This window comes from Narcine bancroftii, chromosome 5 (assembly GCF_036971445.1).
Source record: "Narcine bancroftii isolate sNarBan1 chromosome 5, sNarBan1.hap1, whole genome shotgun sequence".
Classification (NCBI taxonomy): Eukaryota; Metazoa; Chordata; class Chondrichthyes; order Torpediniformes; family Narcinidae; genus Narcine; species Narcine bancroftii.
Genome location: NC_091473.1, coordinates 34614917 through 34628382, shown reverse-complemented (window position 1 = coordinate 34628382; position 13466 = coordinate 34614917). Strand labels below are relative to the sequence as shown.

Genomic DNA, 13466 nt, shown 5'->3' with positions numbered 1-13466 from the left:
TGGCTTGAGCAGAGCTCTGGCATTTTAAATGAGATCTGTTTTGAAGTGTTTGTATGTGACCTACACTAAAAAAAAAACCTGCCAACATATATACAATATAAAATATAATGCAATCTGTCACACTTGCCATTATGGCTGATTCACTATCTCAAGTTCACTTTCCTGCCCGATCTGCAAATTCACCAGAGTGTCCAAAAATCTGTTAATCTCAGCCTTTAAAGTATTTAATATTTAAGCATACACACCCACATTGGGTACATGATTCTAAGAATTCAGTACATACTCATTCTCAGCCCAGAATGGACTACCCCCAGGCCTGCAATTATCCTTTCCCTCCTTCCCCATTTCTCAATTAATCAATGAAATAAAAAAATTCTGAACAGGCACCCTTATATTCTACAAAATGGGAAATCTGTCATAGCAAAAGAACTCTGTTTTTCTGTGTTACAATTTCAATGCAAAGATATGAGATTAGATGGATTTGCATTGGTCTTGCAGAGACTACACTTTTTATGTTTCCAAGAAAATAATTATATAGTGACTTTGTTATATAGAAAAGCAATGCTAATCTAGGTAGACAAAAATGCATTGATCTAAAGAGGAGATAGGCAGCATTAAAACAGGTCTTTGAGCTCACCACATCCACGTCACCATTTTTTCCACATGCACACCGATCCCATTTGTCCGCGTTAGGACTGTATACTTGGTACCATCACTATCTTGTCTATTTAAGTAATTGATAAATGTCTCATATGTGGTAATTGTATAATTACACAACCTCCTCTGACAACAGGTTCTAGTTATGAACCACTCTGTAAGATAAACGTACTCCTCTGGTATCCTATTAAAATTCCTACCTCTCATCTTAAACTGATTTTCTCTTGATTTTGGTACCCCTACTATGGGAAAAAAAAGACGATTATCTACCCTAGGTATGCCTCTCATTATCTTAAACACTTCTGTCAGATCACCCGTATCCTTGGCTCCAGGGAAAACAGAAGATTAAGACACAGTCAATTGATATATTGGATTTAAATTAGCCTGCCATAGAGAGTTATGGTGGAGGAGATTTGTGTGTGTGTGTGTGTGTGTGTGTGTTATTTTGATAAAAGCAGATGGGGTGATTAAAATGTTTGCAGATGATGCAAAATTGGTGGAGTTGTGGGTAGTCAAAGGATAAGTCATAGACAAGTTGGAGAAGTGGGTGGATACATCACAGATGGGAGTTTTATCTGTAAAACTGTGCAATGTTGTACAGGTACTTTGATAGGTATTTGAAGAATTGATGTTCAGAGGGAATTTTGGATGGAAGTCCGTAGCTCCCTGAAAATGGCAACATATGGTGGTGAAGGATTGGTTGAAGCATGAATATAAAAGTCAGGAAATCATACAGCAGCTGCATACAACTTGGGTTGGGATCATTGTGTGTATAATCTCTTTGCTGCATTTGAGGAAGGGTGTGGAGGCTTTGCTGAGGGTAGGGAAGATGATAAAAGTTGATAAAGCTCTAAGGTTGCACAAACTTGGACTGTTTTCTCTAGCGTATTAAAGGTTGAGAGGAGACCTAATAGAAGTATCAAAATAGCATAGAAAGGTTAGAGATTTTCTCCCTATGTGGATATGGTTGATGTCTGGAACCCTGTGCCAGGGAAAGAGATGGAAGCTGACACAATATTGTCATTTAGAGGGCATTTAGACAGTGACATGAACATTCAGGAAATTGAGGTTAATTGGTATATTTGGGCAGCATGGGTTCATGAGCCAGAAGGGCCTGTTACCGTGCTGTCTGTCTAAATTTAAAGTTAGATCATCTACAAGTAGATGGGATTAATTTAATTTGGCCTTGAGGTTGGCACATATATCGTGTGCCAAAGGACCTGTTCCTGTACTGATATATGTTCTAAAACTATATCCCCTGTGCATGTGGCAGCCTTCTGGACACAAAACTCAATTCTCCCAATTTAGATAACTTGCTCCTTCTTTGTTTGTATCAGAAGGAACCACATCTGTTGCTCAGCTGTAGTCATGTAAACCACAATTGGACCTGACACAGCTCAACTTTTATTCAGTGCTTTACTATTGATGAAACTTAGACTAACTCAATGAAATGTTGAATTCATACTACCCTAATAAAGCACCTACTTAAGGAGGCATTTTCTTACAGTTTTGGACATGTAATATAAATGGGAGAAATCTGAGAATGTAGCATTGGAAGGAAAATACTTATATCCATGAGTTTTCTTTTGGCGATTTAGAGTAATGTCTAATGTTTACCTTCAAGTCTTACAACAAGTGGTACTTCAAGTTTAAGTTCCCGACATGCCTTTGTGATGCCATTTGCTATGATTGCACAGTTAACTATTCCTCCAAAAATATTGACAAGGATGGCTTCAACCTAGGAAAAAGACAAAGAGACCGTCAGACAAAAAAAATGCTTCATTTTTACTTTGTTTTGCTTGGTGAACCTTTTAATTTACGTTTACATTTCAGGAATTATGTAAATTTGTGTTAAGGCTCCACATCCGAACAGTTTAGAAACATTCTGCCTTTAATAATCATTTCTAAGAAAATTTTTGAAAAGTGAAAAAATCCTAATTGCATCACAAATCTTTGTAAGTGCATCTCTTTCTATACTATTGGTCAATCACTCAGCAGCAGCCAATCAAATGATAAAACCAGAACCCCCAAATACTCGTTGGTAATTATGCACAGTTTTTTTGAATCTTGTAATTTTATACTGAAAATAGACTGATTGCCTTTTCTACACTGCTATTTAAATTGGTGTAAGGTGGGCTCAAGATAATAAATCTCCTCAGTGGTCTGAAATTTCCTTCAATAAGCATGCATTCAGTTCTCAGGTTTCGTGGAGCTGCACCACGATGCTCAGTTCTTGGCATCATCAATTTCGAGCAGGTAAACATACATCAAATGAAAATGGATGCCCGTGCATTTCAGTATTTTAAATATAAAATACATGCACGATCCAGTGGCACCCAGGAGACTGCAGATGTTGGAATCTGAAACCAAACACAAGTCTGTTTGTGGAACTCAGTGGGAGACCGAAACTGTTCATCAGAACTGGTGAAGATTTAACTCGAAATGTCAGACCATTTTCTCCCACTAACTCTGGTTCACCCTCTGAGATCCTCCTGCAGAATGTGTCCAGATGAACATTTTAGACATTGATTAACTTAACCATTGATACATTAATTAGTATCATCAATTGTTTTAAATCCATGTTCATTATAGTGTAAAGAATGGGAGTGATGGTGGCTGAGAACAGACTACGCTGCTATTTAAATTGGTGTCTGGAGGTTAGGGAGATCCTAAATCAGGGGTGGCCAACCTTTTAATTTTGATTTAGACAATAGCATGCTGCAGGCTATTTCGGCCCACGAGTCTGTGCTGCCCAATTAACTTGCACCTCCAGTACGTACTCTTGGGCAAAAATGGTCTGTTACCGTGCTGTATGTCTAAATTAAAAATTAAAAGGTTAGCAACCCCTGTCCTAAATGAGTACTTTGCTTCAGTATTCACAAGAGAAAAGAACCTTGATTAGGTGAAGTAAGAGTAGAACAGGCATGTGTGCTGGACTATGTGGAGATTAAGGAAGAGGAGATCTTGGATCTTCTTAAAAACATCAAGATTGATAAGTCCCTGGGGCTGGATGCGATATACCCCAGATTGCTATGGGAAGGAAGGTAAGAGATATCTGGAGCAGTAGCTTTGATTATGAGTCCTCTTTTGGCCACAGGGGAGGTGCTGGAGGATTGGAGAATGGCAAATGTAGTCTCCTTGTTTAAAAAATGTAATAGGGAGAATCCTGGGAATTATAGACTGGTGAGTCTTATGTCAGTGGTGTTCAAACTAATGGAAAGGTTTCTTAAGGATAGCATTTGGAAAAATACAGTCTACTTAAGGCCTGGATTTGTGAAGGGAAGGAAGGCCATGCCTCACAAGTCAAATTGAGTTTTTTGAGGCGGTAACAAAATAAATTAATGAGGGTAGAATAGTAGATGTGGTCTCTATGGATTTTAGCAAGGCATTTAAGAGACTCGTTCAGAAAATCATGAGGTACAGGATTCATGGAACCTTGCCTGAATGGATAAAAATTGGCTTGCAAGTAGAAAGCAGAGAGTAGTAATGGAAGGAAAGTATTCTGCCTGGAGGTCAGTGACTAGTGGAGTACCACAGGATCTGTTCTGGGACTCCTGCTCTTAGTGATTTTTATAAATTACCTAGATAAAGAGGCAGAAGGATGGGTCAATAAGTTTGAGGATGACATAAGATTGGAGGAGTTGTGGATAGAGCTGAAGGTTGCCGAAGGTTACAAGAGAATATAGACATGATGCAGAGTTGGGTAGAGAAGTGGCAGATGGAGTTCAATAGGTGTGAGGTGATGCATTTTGGAAGGATAAACCAGAGTACAGGGTTAATGGTCAGTTACTTAGGAGTCCAAATCCATGCACCCCACAAGGTCCCCATGCAGGTTGATAGGATAGCTAAGAAGGCTGGGCTTCATTAATATAGGGTTTGAGTTCAAGAGTAGAGAGATCATTTTGCAATTTCTACAAATTTCTGCTGAGACCACACTTAAAGTATTGTGTTCACTTCTGGTCACCTCCTTAAAGGAAGGATGTGGAAGCTATGGGGAGGGTGCCAAGGATATCTACCAGGATGTTACTTGGATTGGAAAACAAGTCTTATGAGGCAATGTTAGCAGAGCTGGGACTTTTTTCTTTGGAGTGTAGAAAGATGAGACTTAATAGAGGTCTACAAGATTATGAGAGGCATAGATAGGGTGGACAGCTAGTGCCAGTTTCGCAGGTCAGGAATAGCAACCACAAGAGGACATGTGCACAAAGTGAAGGGAGGGAAGTTTAGGGGAGACATCAGGGCTGGTTTTTCTTTTACACAGAGTTGTGGGTGCCTGGAATCCCTTGCTGGGGATGGTGGTGAAGGCAGAAACATTAGGGGCATTTAAGAGAATCTTAAACAGGCACATGGATGAAAGAAAAATAGAGAGTAATGCGGTAGGAGGGTTTAGTACTTCTTTTGTTAAGGATATATGGCTTGGCACAACATCGAGGGCCAAGGGCCCTGTACTGTGCTGTAGTGTTCTATCCTCTAATCTCTCAGATGGTGTCTGGTGAAAATTTCTCTCCGTCATGTTTTTTTAAGCAGTTGCTAATATTTCACATATCCAGTTTAAATCTATGAAAAAATGCTGTATAAACCATTAACTCTTACGAGTTCCATCATGAAATAAGATTTTCTGCACATAATTCACAATCTGAGCTCATGCTACTAGAAAGTGTGACAGCGTTGTAAATTGGAAATATTTATGTCATTACTTTAGACAATTTTACACAGCCGCTGAAGAGGAGAAAATTTCAGGAATTTTTTTTGCTCCGGTGGCAATGTAAAAATGTCGAGATGGAATTTATTATATAAATTCCATTCTAAAATTTTTTCCACCGAGACCTTTACACATTTTTTTGGAGTGGCTGCAGTGTAAAATGACCGCAGAAACTCCATAAGAAACAGACCTAATGAATACGATATTCCCCCTCTGACAAGCACAGTAACAAAGGAAGACTGTGTACAAGTGCCCTAAAAGTGTCCCTCTGCAAACGACCATCTTGGGACACACCGGAGGTAAGTATGTTAATTTTTTTTTAATAATTCAGAAGTTTCTGAGTAAAAATGCCAATTGTCTCAATGGTTACATCAGAAAATTTATGGAAATCTGGTATCTATACCCACTTCTGTATTACCTCCACTTGGGTGCACTACTGTATTGTGAAACATGAAGATCTGCAGATAATGTGATTGTAGTAAAAACACACAGAACTGCTGGAGGAACTCAGCAAGTCTTACATCGTCCGTAGGAGGTAAAGATAAATTACTGATGTTTCAGACCTGAGCCCTTCAATATAAAGCAAAAAGCAAGAAGGCATCTGAATTAAGACTGAAGACTGGCAGGGGGAGGCACCCAAATCAACAAAAGATGTTAATTGGAAATGATTCAACAGTCTATCTATTAAAGGACTTTTATAGGTATCAAATTTGGTGAAAACACAATCAACTATTTTTCAAGTTAGCCCACTCAGTAGAAGTAGAGCACTAAGTTACATCACCCTGGCAGACATTTAGTCAAAAGATGAGTAGATACACTTTCTTGTATTGATGTTTTGCTTTGATCTCCAAGGGAATAGGTTTCATTAGCAAGTAAACTACATGAAAGAATGCCATGACTGTCATTCCTACATAAAAGGAAACATTATTTTAGTTGCAAAATAAGTAATTACAAGATGTGTTGTTTGTGAAATGACTTAAATAGTTTGGCAACTCTTGCTCATTCTTGTAACTTCATAATTCATTTTATATATTCAGTCAACACAAAGTTGCTGTGCACTGCTTGAAATAGTCGTTGCTTTAAAAAAAATCTTTTCTGATGACCCTAGCATCTGATTTAACCATTCATGCTAATTAATTATCTATTTATGCTATAATCAGGTTATTTCTGATATGATGCATTTTTGTGAATAAGGATTCTTTAAGGCAGATGTATTCTTCTTCAATATTCAACAATTAGATCAGCATGTTTTGCAGTGGGAAGTACCATTTAGTGATGTGAGGTCCTACTGCATCTGTGACCAGAGAAAATCAGCTGGAGGTCATTTTAAAAAATCTCTGTTCATCATTATGTAGATTGAAGAAGTCAGTCAAGGACAGATTGATGATGAGGAGTTTATTGTCATACACAAAGTGCCAAAATTCTTACTTGCTGCTGGCAAACAGATAAATATAAAGAAAAAAAAACTATAACAGCAAAGTAATTGAATTAAATTACAAGACAATAAATACATAAAATAAGACATAAATATTTGCAGTAATCCTACTGCAACAAAAAGTATCTTGTAACAGTGCGACCAGTCGGAGCAGATTATGATGAGTATACCAAGGGGAGGTTCAATAGCCTGATAGCTGTAGGAAATAAACTGTTCTTAAACCTTGAGATGCTGGTTTCAAGCTTCTGTACCTTAAGGTAGCAATGAGAAGTTTGAGATTTTAATAGCTTTAAAACAGCATTGTGGGTAATCTTAATCCCATGAAAGTCACAAAAAGTTCAGGAATCTCAACTGTGGGATGCTGTTTGCCATGATTCACTGTGGTGTTGGTTTCTGTGGGCAATTCCAATTGATGTGCGCTGTGTTCTCACAGTTTAATATTTAAAATTTTAATTTAGACATACAGAATGGTAACCTGAACTTTTTCTTTTTTTTCTTTCTTCTTTTCTTTGGCTTGGCTTCGCGGACGAAGATTTATGGAGGGGGTAAAAAGTCCACGTCAGCTGCAGGCTCGTTTGTGGCTGACCAGTCCGATGCGGGACAGGCAGACACGATTGCAGCGGTTGCAAGGGAAAATTGGTTGGTTGGGGTTGGGTGTTGGGTTTTTCCTCCTTTGCCTTTTGTCAGTGAGGTGGGCTCTGCGGTCTTCTTCAAAGGAGGCTGCTGCCCGCCAAACTGTGAGGCGCCAAGATGCACGGTTTGAGGCGTTATCAGCCCACTGGCGGTGGTCAATGTGGCAGGCACCAAGAGATTTCTTTAGGCAGTCCTTGTACCTTTTCTTTGGTGCACCTCTGTCACGGTGGCCAGTGGAGAGCTCGCCATATAATACGATCTTGGGAAGGCGATGGTCCTCCATTCTGGAGACGTGACCCATCCAGCGCAGCTGGATCTTCAGCAGCGTGGACTCGATGCTGTTGACCTCTGCCATCTCGAGTACCTCGACGTTAGGGGTGTGAGCGCTCCAATGGATGTTGAGGATGGAGCGGAGACAATGCTGGTGGAAGTGTTCTAGGAGCCGTAGGTGGTGCCGGTAGAGGACCCATGATTCGGAGCCGAACAGGAGTGTGGGTATGACAACGGCTCTGTATACGCTTATCTTTGTGAGGTTTTTCAGTTGGTTGTTTTTCCAGACTCTTTTGTGTAGTCTTCCAAAGGCGCTATTTGCCTTGGCGAGTCTGTTGTCTATCTCATTGTCGATCCTTGCATCTGATGAAATGGTGCAGCCGAGATAGGTAAACTGGTTGACCGTTTTGAGTTTTGTGTGCCCGATGGAGATGTGGGGGGGCTGGTAGTCATGGTGGGGAGCTGGCTGATGGAGGACCTCAGTTTTCTTCAGGCTAACCCTAACCTGAACTGGTGCCACCCAAATACACCAATTAATCTACAAGCCCAGTATGGTTTTGGAGGGTGGGAGGAAAGTAGAGCACCCTGAGGAAACCCACTCAGCTCACGGTGAGAACGAGCAAACTCTTTACAGACTCTGGATTTGAAACTGGATCAACGGCATTGTAATAGGACAGCGCTAACTGTGCCATCCAGTTGTTGACATTTAACTCGGACTGGTGCTATCTCTCAAAAGTATAAAAGACCATTCAAGCATCTACTGAGGATTGCAAACATGCAACCATTCCTTCATATATTACTGGGGTTCATCACAATCACTTTCTTCAGGGGAAATAGGGAGGGGGAGAATGTATGGCCTTGCAGCAACAGCCAATTCTTGAAAAAAATGTTTAAAACAGATTAATGAGTGAACAAATTTCACAATAATGGGAGAGGATAGGCAGTGCTCCAGGCGATAATAAGGACTTGGCCAACTGGTGACTGCAGGGAGCACATGCTTTGCAAAAAGGGCCCACTGAGGTGACCTTTTGAAGTTTATCTTGCTATGAGTATGGTAACAAAACTATCCAGCATACCCCAGAACCTTAGGAACTGTTTTGAAACATGCAAGGCATCTGGAGTGGACCATTAGACTTCTAAATAATTTGCTCTACTTTGTTGCCAACCCTTTGCATTTTATGCAGCTGGATGCGCAAATCCCTTTTTAATTTTTTATATTTTAGGGATACAACACAGAATCAGCCCCTTTTCTCCCACAAGGCCACACTGCCCAAATGCACCCATGTAGCCAATTAACCCATATGTCTTTGGAATGTGGGAGAAAACTGGAGCACCCGGAGGAAACTCACGCATACACCAAGAGAATGTATACACTCCTTACTGACAAGGCCAGATATGAACCTGGGTTGCTGGTTCTGTAATAGCATTATGCTAATCGTTACACTAGCCATTTTTCTACAATACTTTTCTCATCTGTGACATTCCCCCCCCCCCCCCCCCACACATTTTTCAGCTATCTTTATTTGTTTGGGACTGTCCCCTTAAGAGGACAGATTTAACAACCTGTCAGAAGGATTTGAAGTGCCTGTAAAACTAGCAGCAAGCTTTGAAGACATTGCGTTCTGTAATGGATACATTTGAAGAGAACCAAGACCTTGTCTCTAATACCCACCGCAGACATCACGCGACCACAGATTAAGAATGAATATGCAGGACTGGCTGGAGGCCATTTTTGAGGAAGCAGCTCAAGATTCAACAGCTCTTTTACCTCCTTTGTGGCCTCATTGTGTGGTTATAGACAGAATTTGGCTTACAGAGGAATCAGAGACCACTTCAACTAACCCAGGAAAGGGGTTTTCAAAGTTGCAGAAGAAATACTGCATTCTACTGACCCATGAAAAGGGTTTTAATTGCAGAAGACACTTAGCTAAAAAGGACATTTCTCTGAAGCATCTCAGCAAGGGTGTCGTGAGTATTCAAAATTCTATCACTCCCCCTGTCTCTTTCACCCACTTCAGGAACTACTAATTTAATCTAAGACCTGCATGCCTCAACCATCTAAAACCTGTGTCGCATCAATCTCAAGCCCATGTGTCATTGCCGAATTTCTGAACTTTGGGCTTGGAATGACCTTTCAAGAATTGAGCCATGAGCTGCAGTGGCTTGGGGTATTCCACACACACCAACATATATTCGCTCATAGTCAGAGTTTAAGTTAGATAATTGTACATAACTTTTGTTAAGTTTAGATAAGTTAGTTAAATTAGATTAGGTGTTATTTAATTGTTGATTAATAATTTAAATATAATCATTTGGGCTAATCTTTATTGCTGCTCGAGTGTACATAACACATCACATTCCATTCAAATAGGAAGAATGTAGAATGTGATGGACATATTGATTAGTGGAATGGAGTCTTTACAGAATAGTTTCACCATTGTGAAAAAGCCAGTGTGCTAATTAGCAACTCCGCCTGTGAAGTTATTGATCGCCTCATGGCATTCAGTATAATTGTTATTTGTCATATTTGGTTTCGGAAGAGTTTGCTCTATATATAAACAGAGTTACTGTTTTGAACTGTCATTTGACTTGGGAGTGAATAATAAATTCTGACTTAGGAGTGATTGTAAAAAAGATTGAGTTACAGCTTACAGGCCCCAGACCAGAAGTATGAATAGGTTTTAAATTAACATTAATTGATTTTCCAACAAGAATAGTCCCTGAGAACTTCCAAAATCTTACTTTGGGCAAATAAACATGTTAATGTTATCACGGAAGATGTTGTCAGTAAGGCTAAATTAATTTTAGCCTGTTGGAAACAGTCAGGTCAGGCAACATCTGTGGAAACAGAAACAAGACTATCATTTCAGGTTGACGACCTCCCATTAGTTCATCGAGCAGCTTCACCTAACATTCCTCTATAAGAGGAAGCAGCTGCGTTGCCTCAAAATGAGCAGAATGAAATGGGTAACAAATGTCGTTAAATATTAGTAATTGTACTTTTTTGTGCTTTAGAGTTTTAAACCACAAGGCAATTGGTAGCAAATATAAATTAAGAAAAATATTTTGGAATAAAATGGAATTATAAAAACTAATGTGGAATGAATCCATTCTTTCTTTTAAAAATATTTTTATTGATTTTAATAAAAAAAACATTGCACTTTGATTAAATGATAAAGTTACACAATAAGTTGTAAATCATATCCATACTTTGTATTCCAAGTATTATATATTTTTATATAAAAGAGTTATTAAAAATGTATTAAAAAACAAAAAAAAATAAAATAAGAGAAAAAAGGAAAAAAAAATTAAAAAAGGAAAAATTAATAGAAAGGAGAAAAACTTAAAACTTTTGCCTAATAACATTGCCAGATGCTATATATGATTGGTAATAAAAAGAAAAACGAAGGTAGAAAAAAAAATGTGAAATTGGAAAAGATACATGAAGTGAAATTACAAAGTAAGAAAGTGAGTCATAAATGACCTGAAACTATTTAAAACAATTACTGTTGATAGCTAGTCATGTACCCTAATTTACCCTGTAAGAAAGTAGAACAGAAGATGAATGGAATGAAGTTTTGAGAGAATTCTGCCCAATACCATAATTAAGTGAACAAAAATATTTAATTGCTCTACAAAATAAATTAAAAAAATAAGAACAAAGATAACCAAAGGATATGACTGGATTGAGTGCATTATTCAGAACATTTTGGCACATTTGAACATTTTAATCACAAATCTCTATCACCTTTGTCAATGATCACAACTGCAAAATCTTAAAAATCAAAACTGGAACATGCAAAATTAATAAATATTGTCTTCATGATATTGGGCAATATGGTTTCAGACATTACATCATTAAAACACACAAACATAATAATGAATTTGTCATGGATAGCAAGATTTTCAAAAATACACATTATTATTAAATTATTACATTCAGCTGGTGAAATTAATCTTCCAAATATTTCATTACAAAGTTGTACTGAGCAGGTGCTGAAACGGGAGATTATTGTTAAAACAATTTCTAGAAGAATGTATGGTGTGAATTTTACTGGGATGAAATTATGCTCTCAACCATAGCTCATCTTTGCAGGCCAAATCTACCTCACGTACAAACTCAACCAGACATAATTACTATTTTATTGCAGTTAGGCCTTGGTGTGTCTGAAATGCACAAAGTGTGATGAAGTACAAAATGTTCTCTGGCAATGTAATACTAGCTTCTTTCAAAATGGCCAGGCCCTGCAGAGAGCAGACCCTTTCTGACTCTATCTAAGTGGTCATCCTTGCCTCTGAATGACTTTGACAGCTGGCGAGGTCCCATTCTTGCCTCACTTGTGAGTAGGGTAGCCATTCCAAAGGATATGTTCATAGGTTTGGAGGATATGTTCATGGGTTTTGCAAAAACAACAATGCAAACACACTGTATTTCTACATATAATACACACATATATGGTAATATATGGTAACCTATGACCATGTCCTCCTTTGGAATGGCCATCCTACTTGTGAGGTGACTCTATGACTTATAACAAATGATGCAGAGAACAAAGAGAACACATCCAGTCAGATATTAACTCTGATAAACCATTGGGTAGAGAATCCCTTTCCGATCTTCTGACAGATAAGAGATGAATAGCAATAGAGAGATGCATTGAGGGCAGACCTGCTGCCCCTTGTTACCTTCTGTATTGCTTTGGTGTGTGACAAATATTGGAGAGCTCTCATTCAAAAGAAATGCAAGACATATTTACAGAGTCGACAAATTATAAGCCACCTGGTAACTTAAATTTAAATTTAGACATACAGCATGGTAACAGGACATTTTGGCTTATGAGTCTGTGCCACCCAATTTACATCCCTTTAACCTACACTCCCAGTACCTGTACATTTTAAATGGTGGGAGAAAACTGGAGCCCCTGGAGAAAACCCACGCAGATGTAGGGAGAATGTACAATCTCCTCACAGACAGCACGGGATTCGAACCCTGCTCCAGTCCCGAATATTGCCACTGTAAAGGTGTTGCACTAACTGCTACACTGACCATGTCACCCTACAACGTGCCATGCCGTTATTAAGTACTATTAAATAAATGCTATTTGATATCATGTAGTGGTTTCACACGAGACCTGTCTCAATTGTGGATTTATGATGTCAACAATTTATTATGAAACACCAATGATGTGAATTCTAAGAAAGCAATGATTGGAAATCTGGTTTTACATGTTACTTATTTAAGATTGTTAGAAATAGAAGTACCTTCACAGAAATTGCTCGAGACAAAAATTGAGAACAAAGAACATTTATTAAACAACAATGCAAAGTTGGGTGCTTCCCCTTACCCTGGGAATACACACATACACTGGGGCTCACCCAACTTTTATACAGTGAATTTCAGTATAGGAATACCCTCCCCCTTACATTCTTCTGCCTGCTGGAGAGGTTTGGCATTAGGTAATCCTGCCTGCCTACGTGTTGTTTCTGTGAACTTGGAGGACCAGGGGGTATCCTGTCGGTGTCTTCTCATGTCATTATCCTCATTGTCCTTATACACATCCTTGCCCTTGTCCCCATTCACACCTTTCCGACTCTCAGAGCTACAGTCTTCATATGCAGAGTTCGCTAATCCTGTCTAGGGTTTACTAATTTAATATGCATAACTTGATAAATCTGTGTAAGGCTTACTAATTATATATGTAGAACTTGGTACTTCTGTCTAGGGCTAGGAGACCCTTATCTCATTCATATAACCTCTACTTCCTACAT

The 13466-nt window shown here is 38.8% G+C and overlaps 1 protein-coding gene across 3 annotated transcripts in view; it reads right to left on the bottom strand.

Moving 5' to 3' along the window:
• The window catches only part of suclg2 (succinate-CoA ligase GDP-forming subunit beta), a 403858-nt gene that overhangs the window by 8451 nt on the left and 381941 nt on the right, over positions 1 to 13466 (bottom strand). For all 3 annotated transcript variants that reach the window (XM_069937101.1, XM_069937103.1, XM_069937104.1), the window contains one exon: positions 2275 to 2395. In XM_069937101.1, the coding sequence (XP_069793202.1) occupies positions 2275 to 2395 (121 nt within the window). The remainder of the gene's footprint in view (positions 1 to 2274; positions 2396 to 13466) is intronic.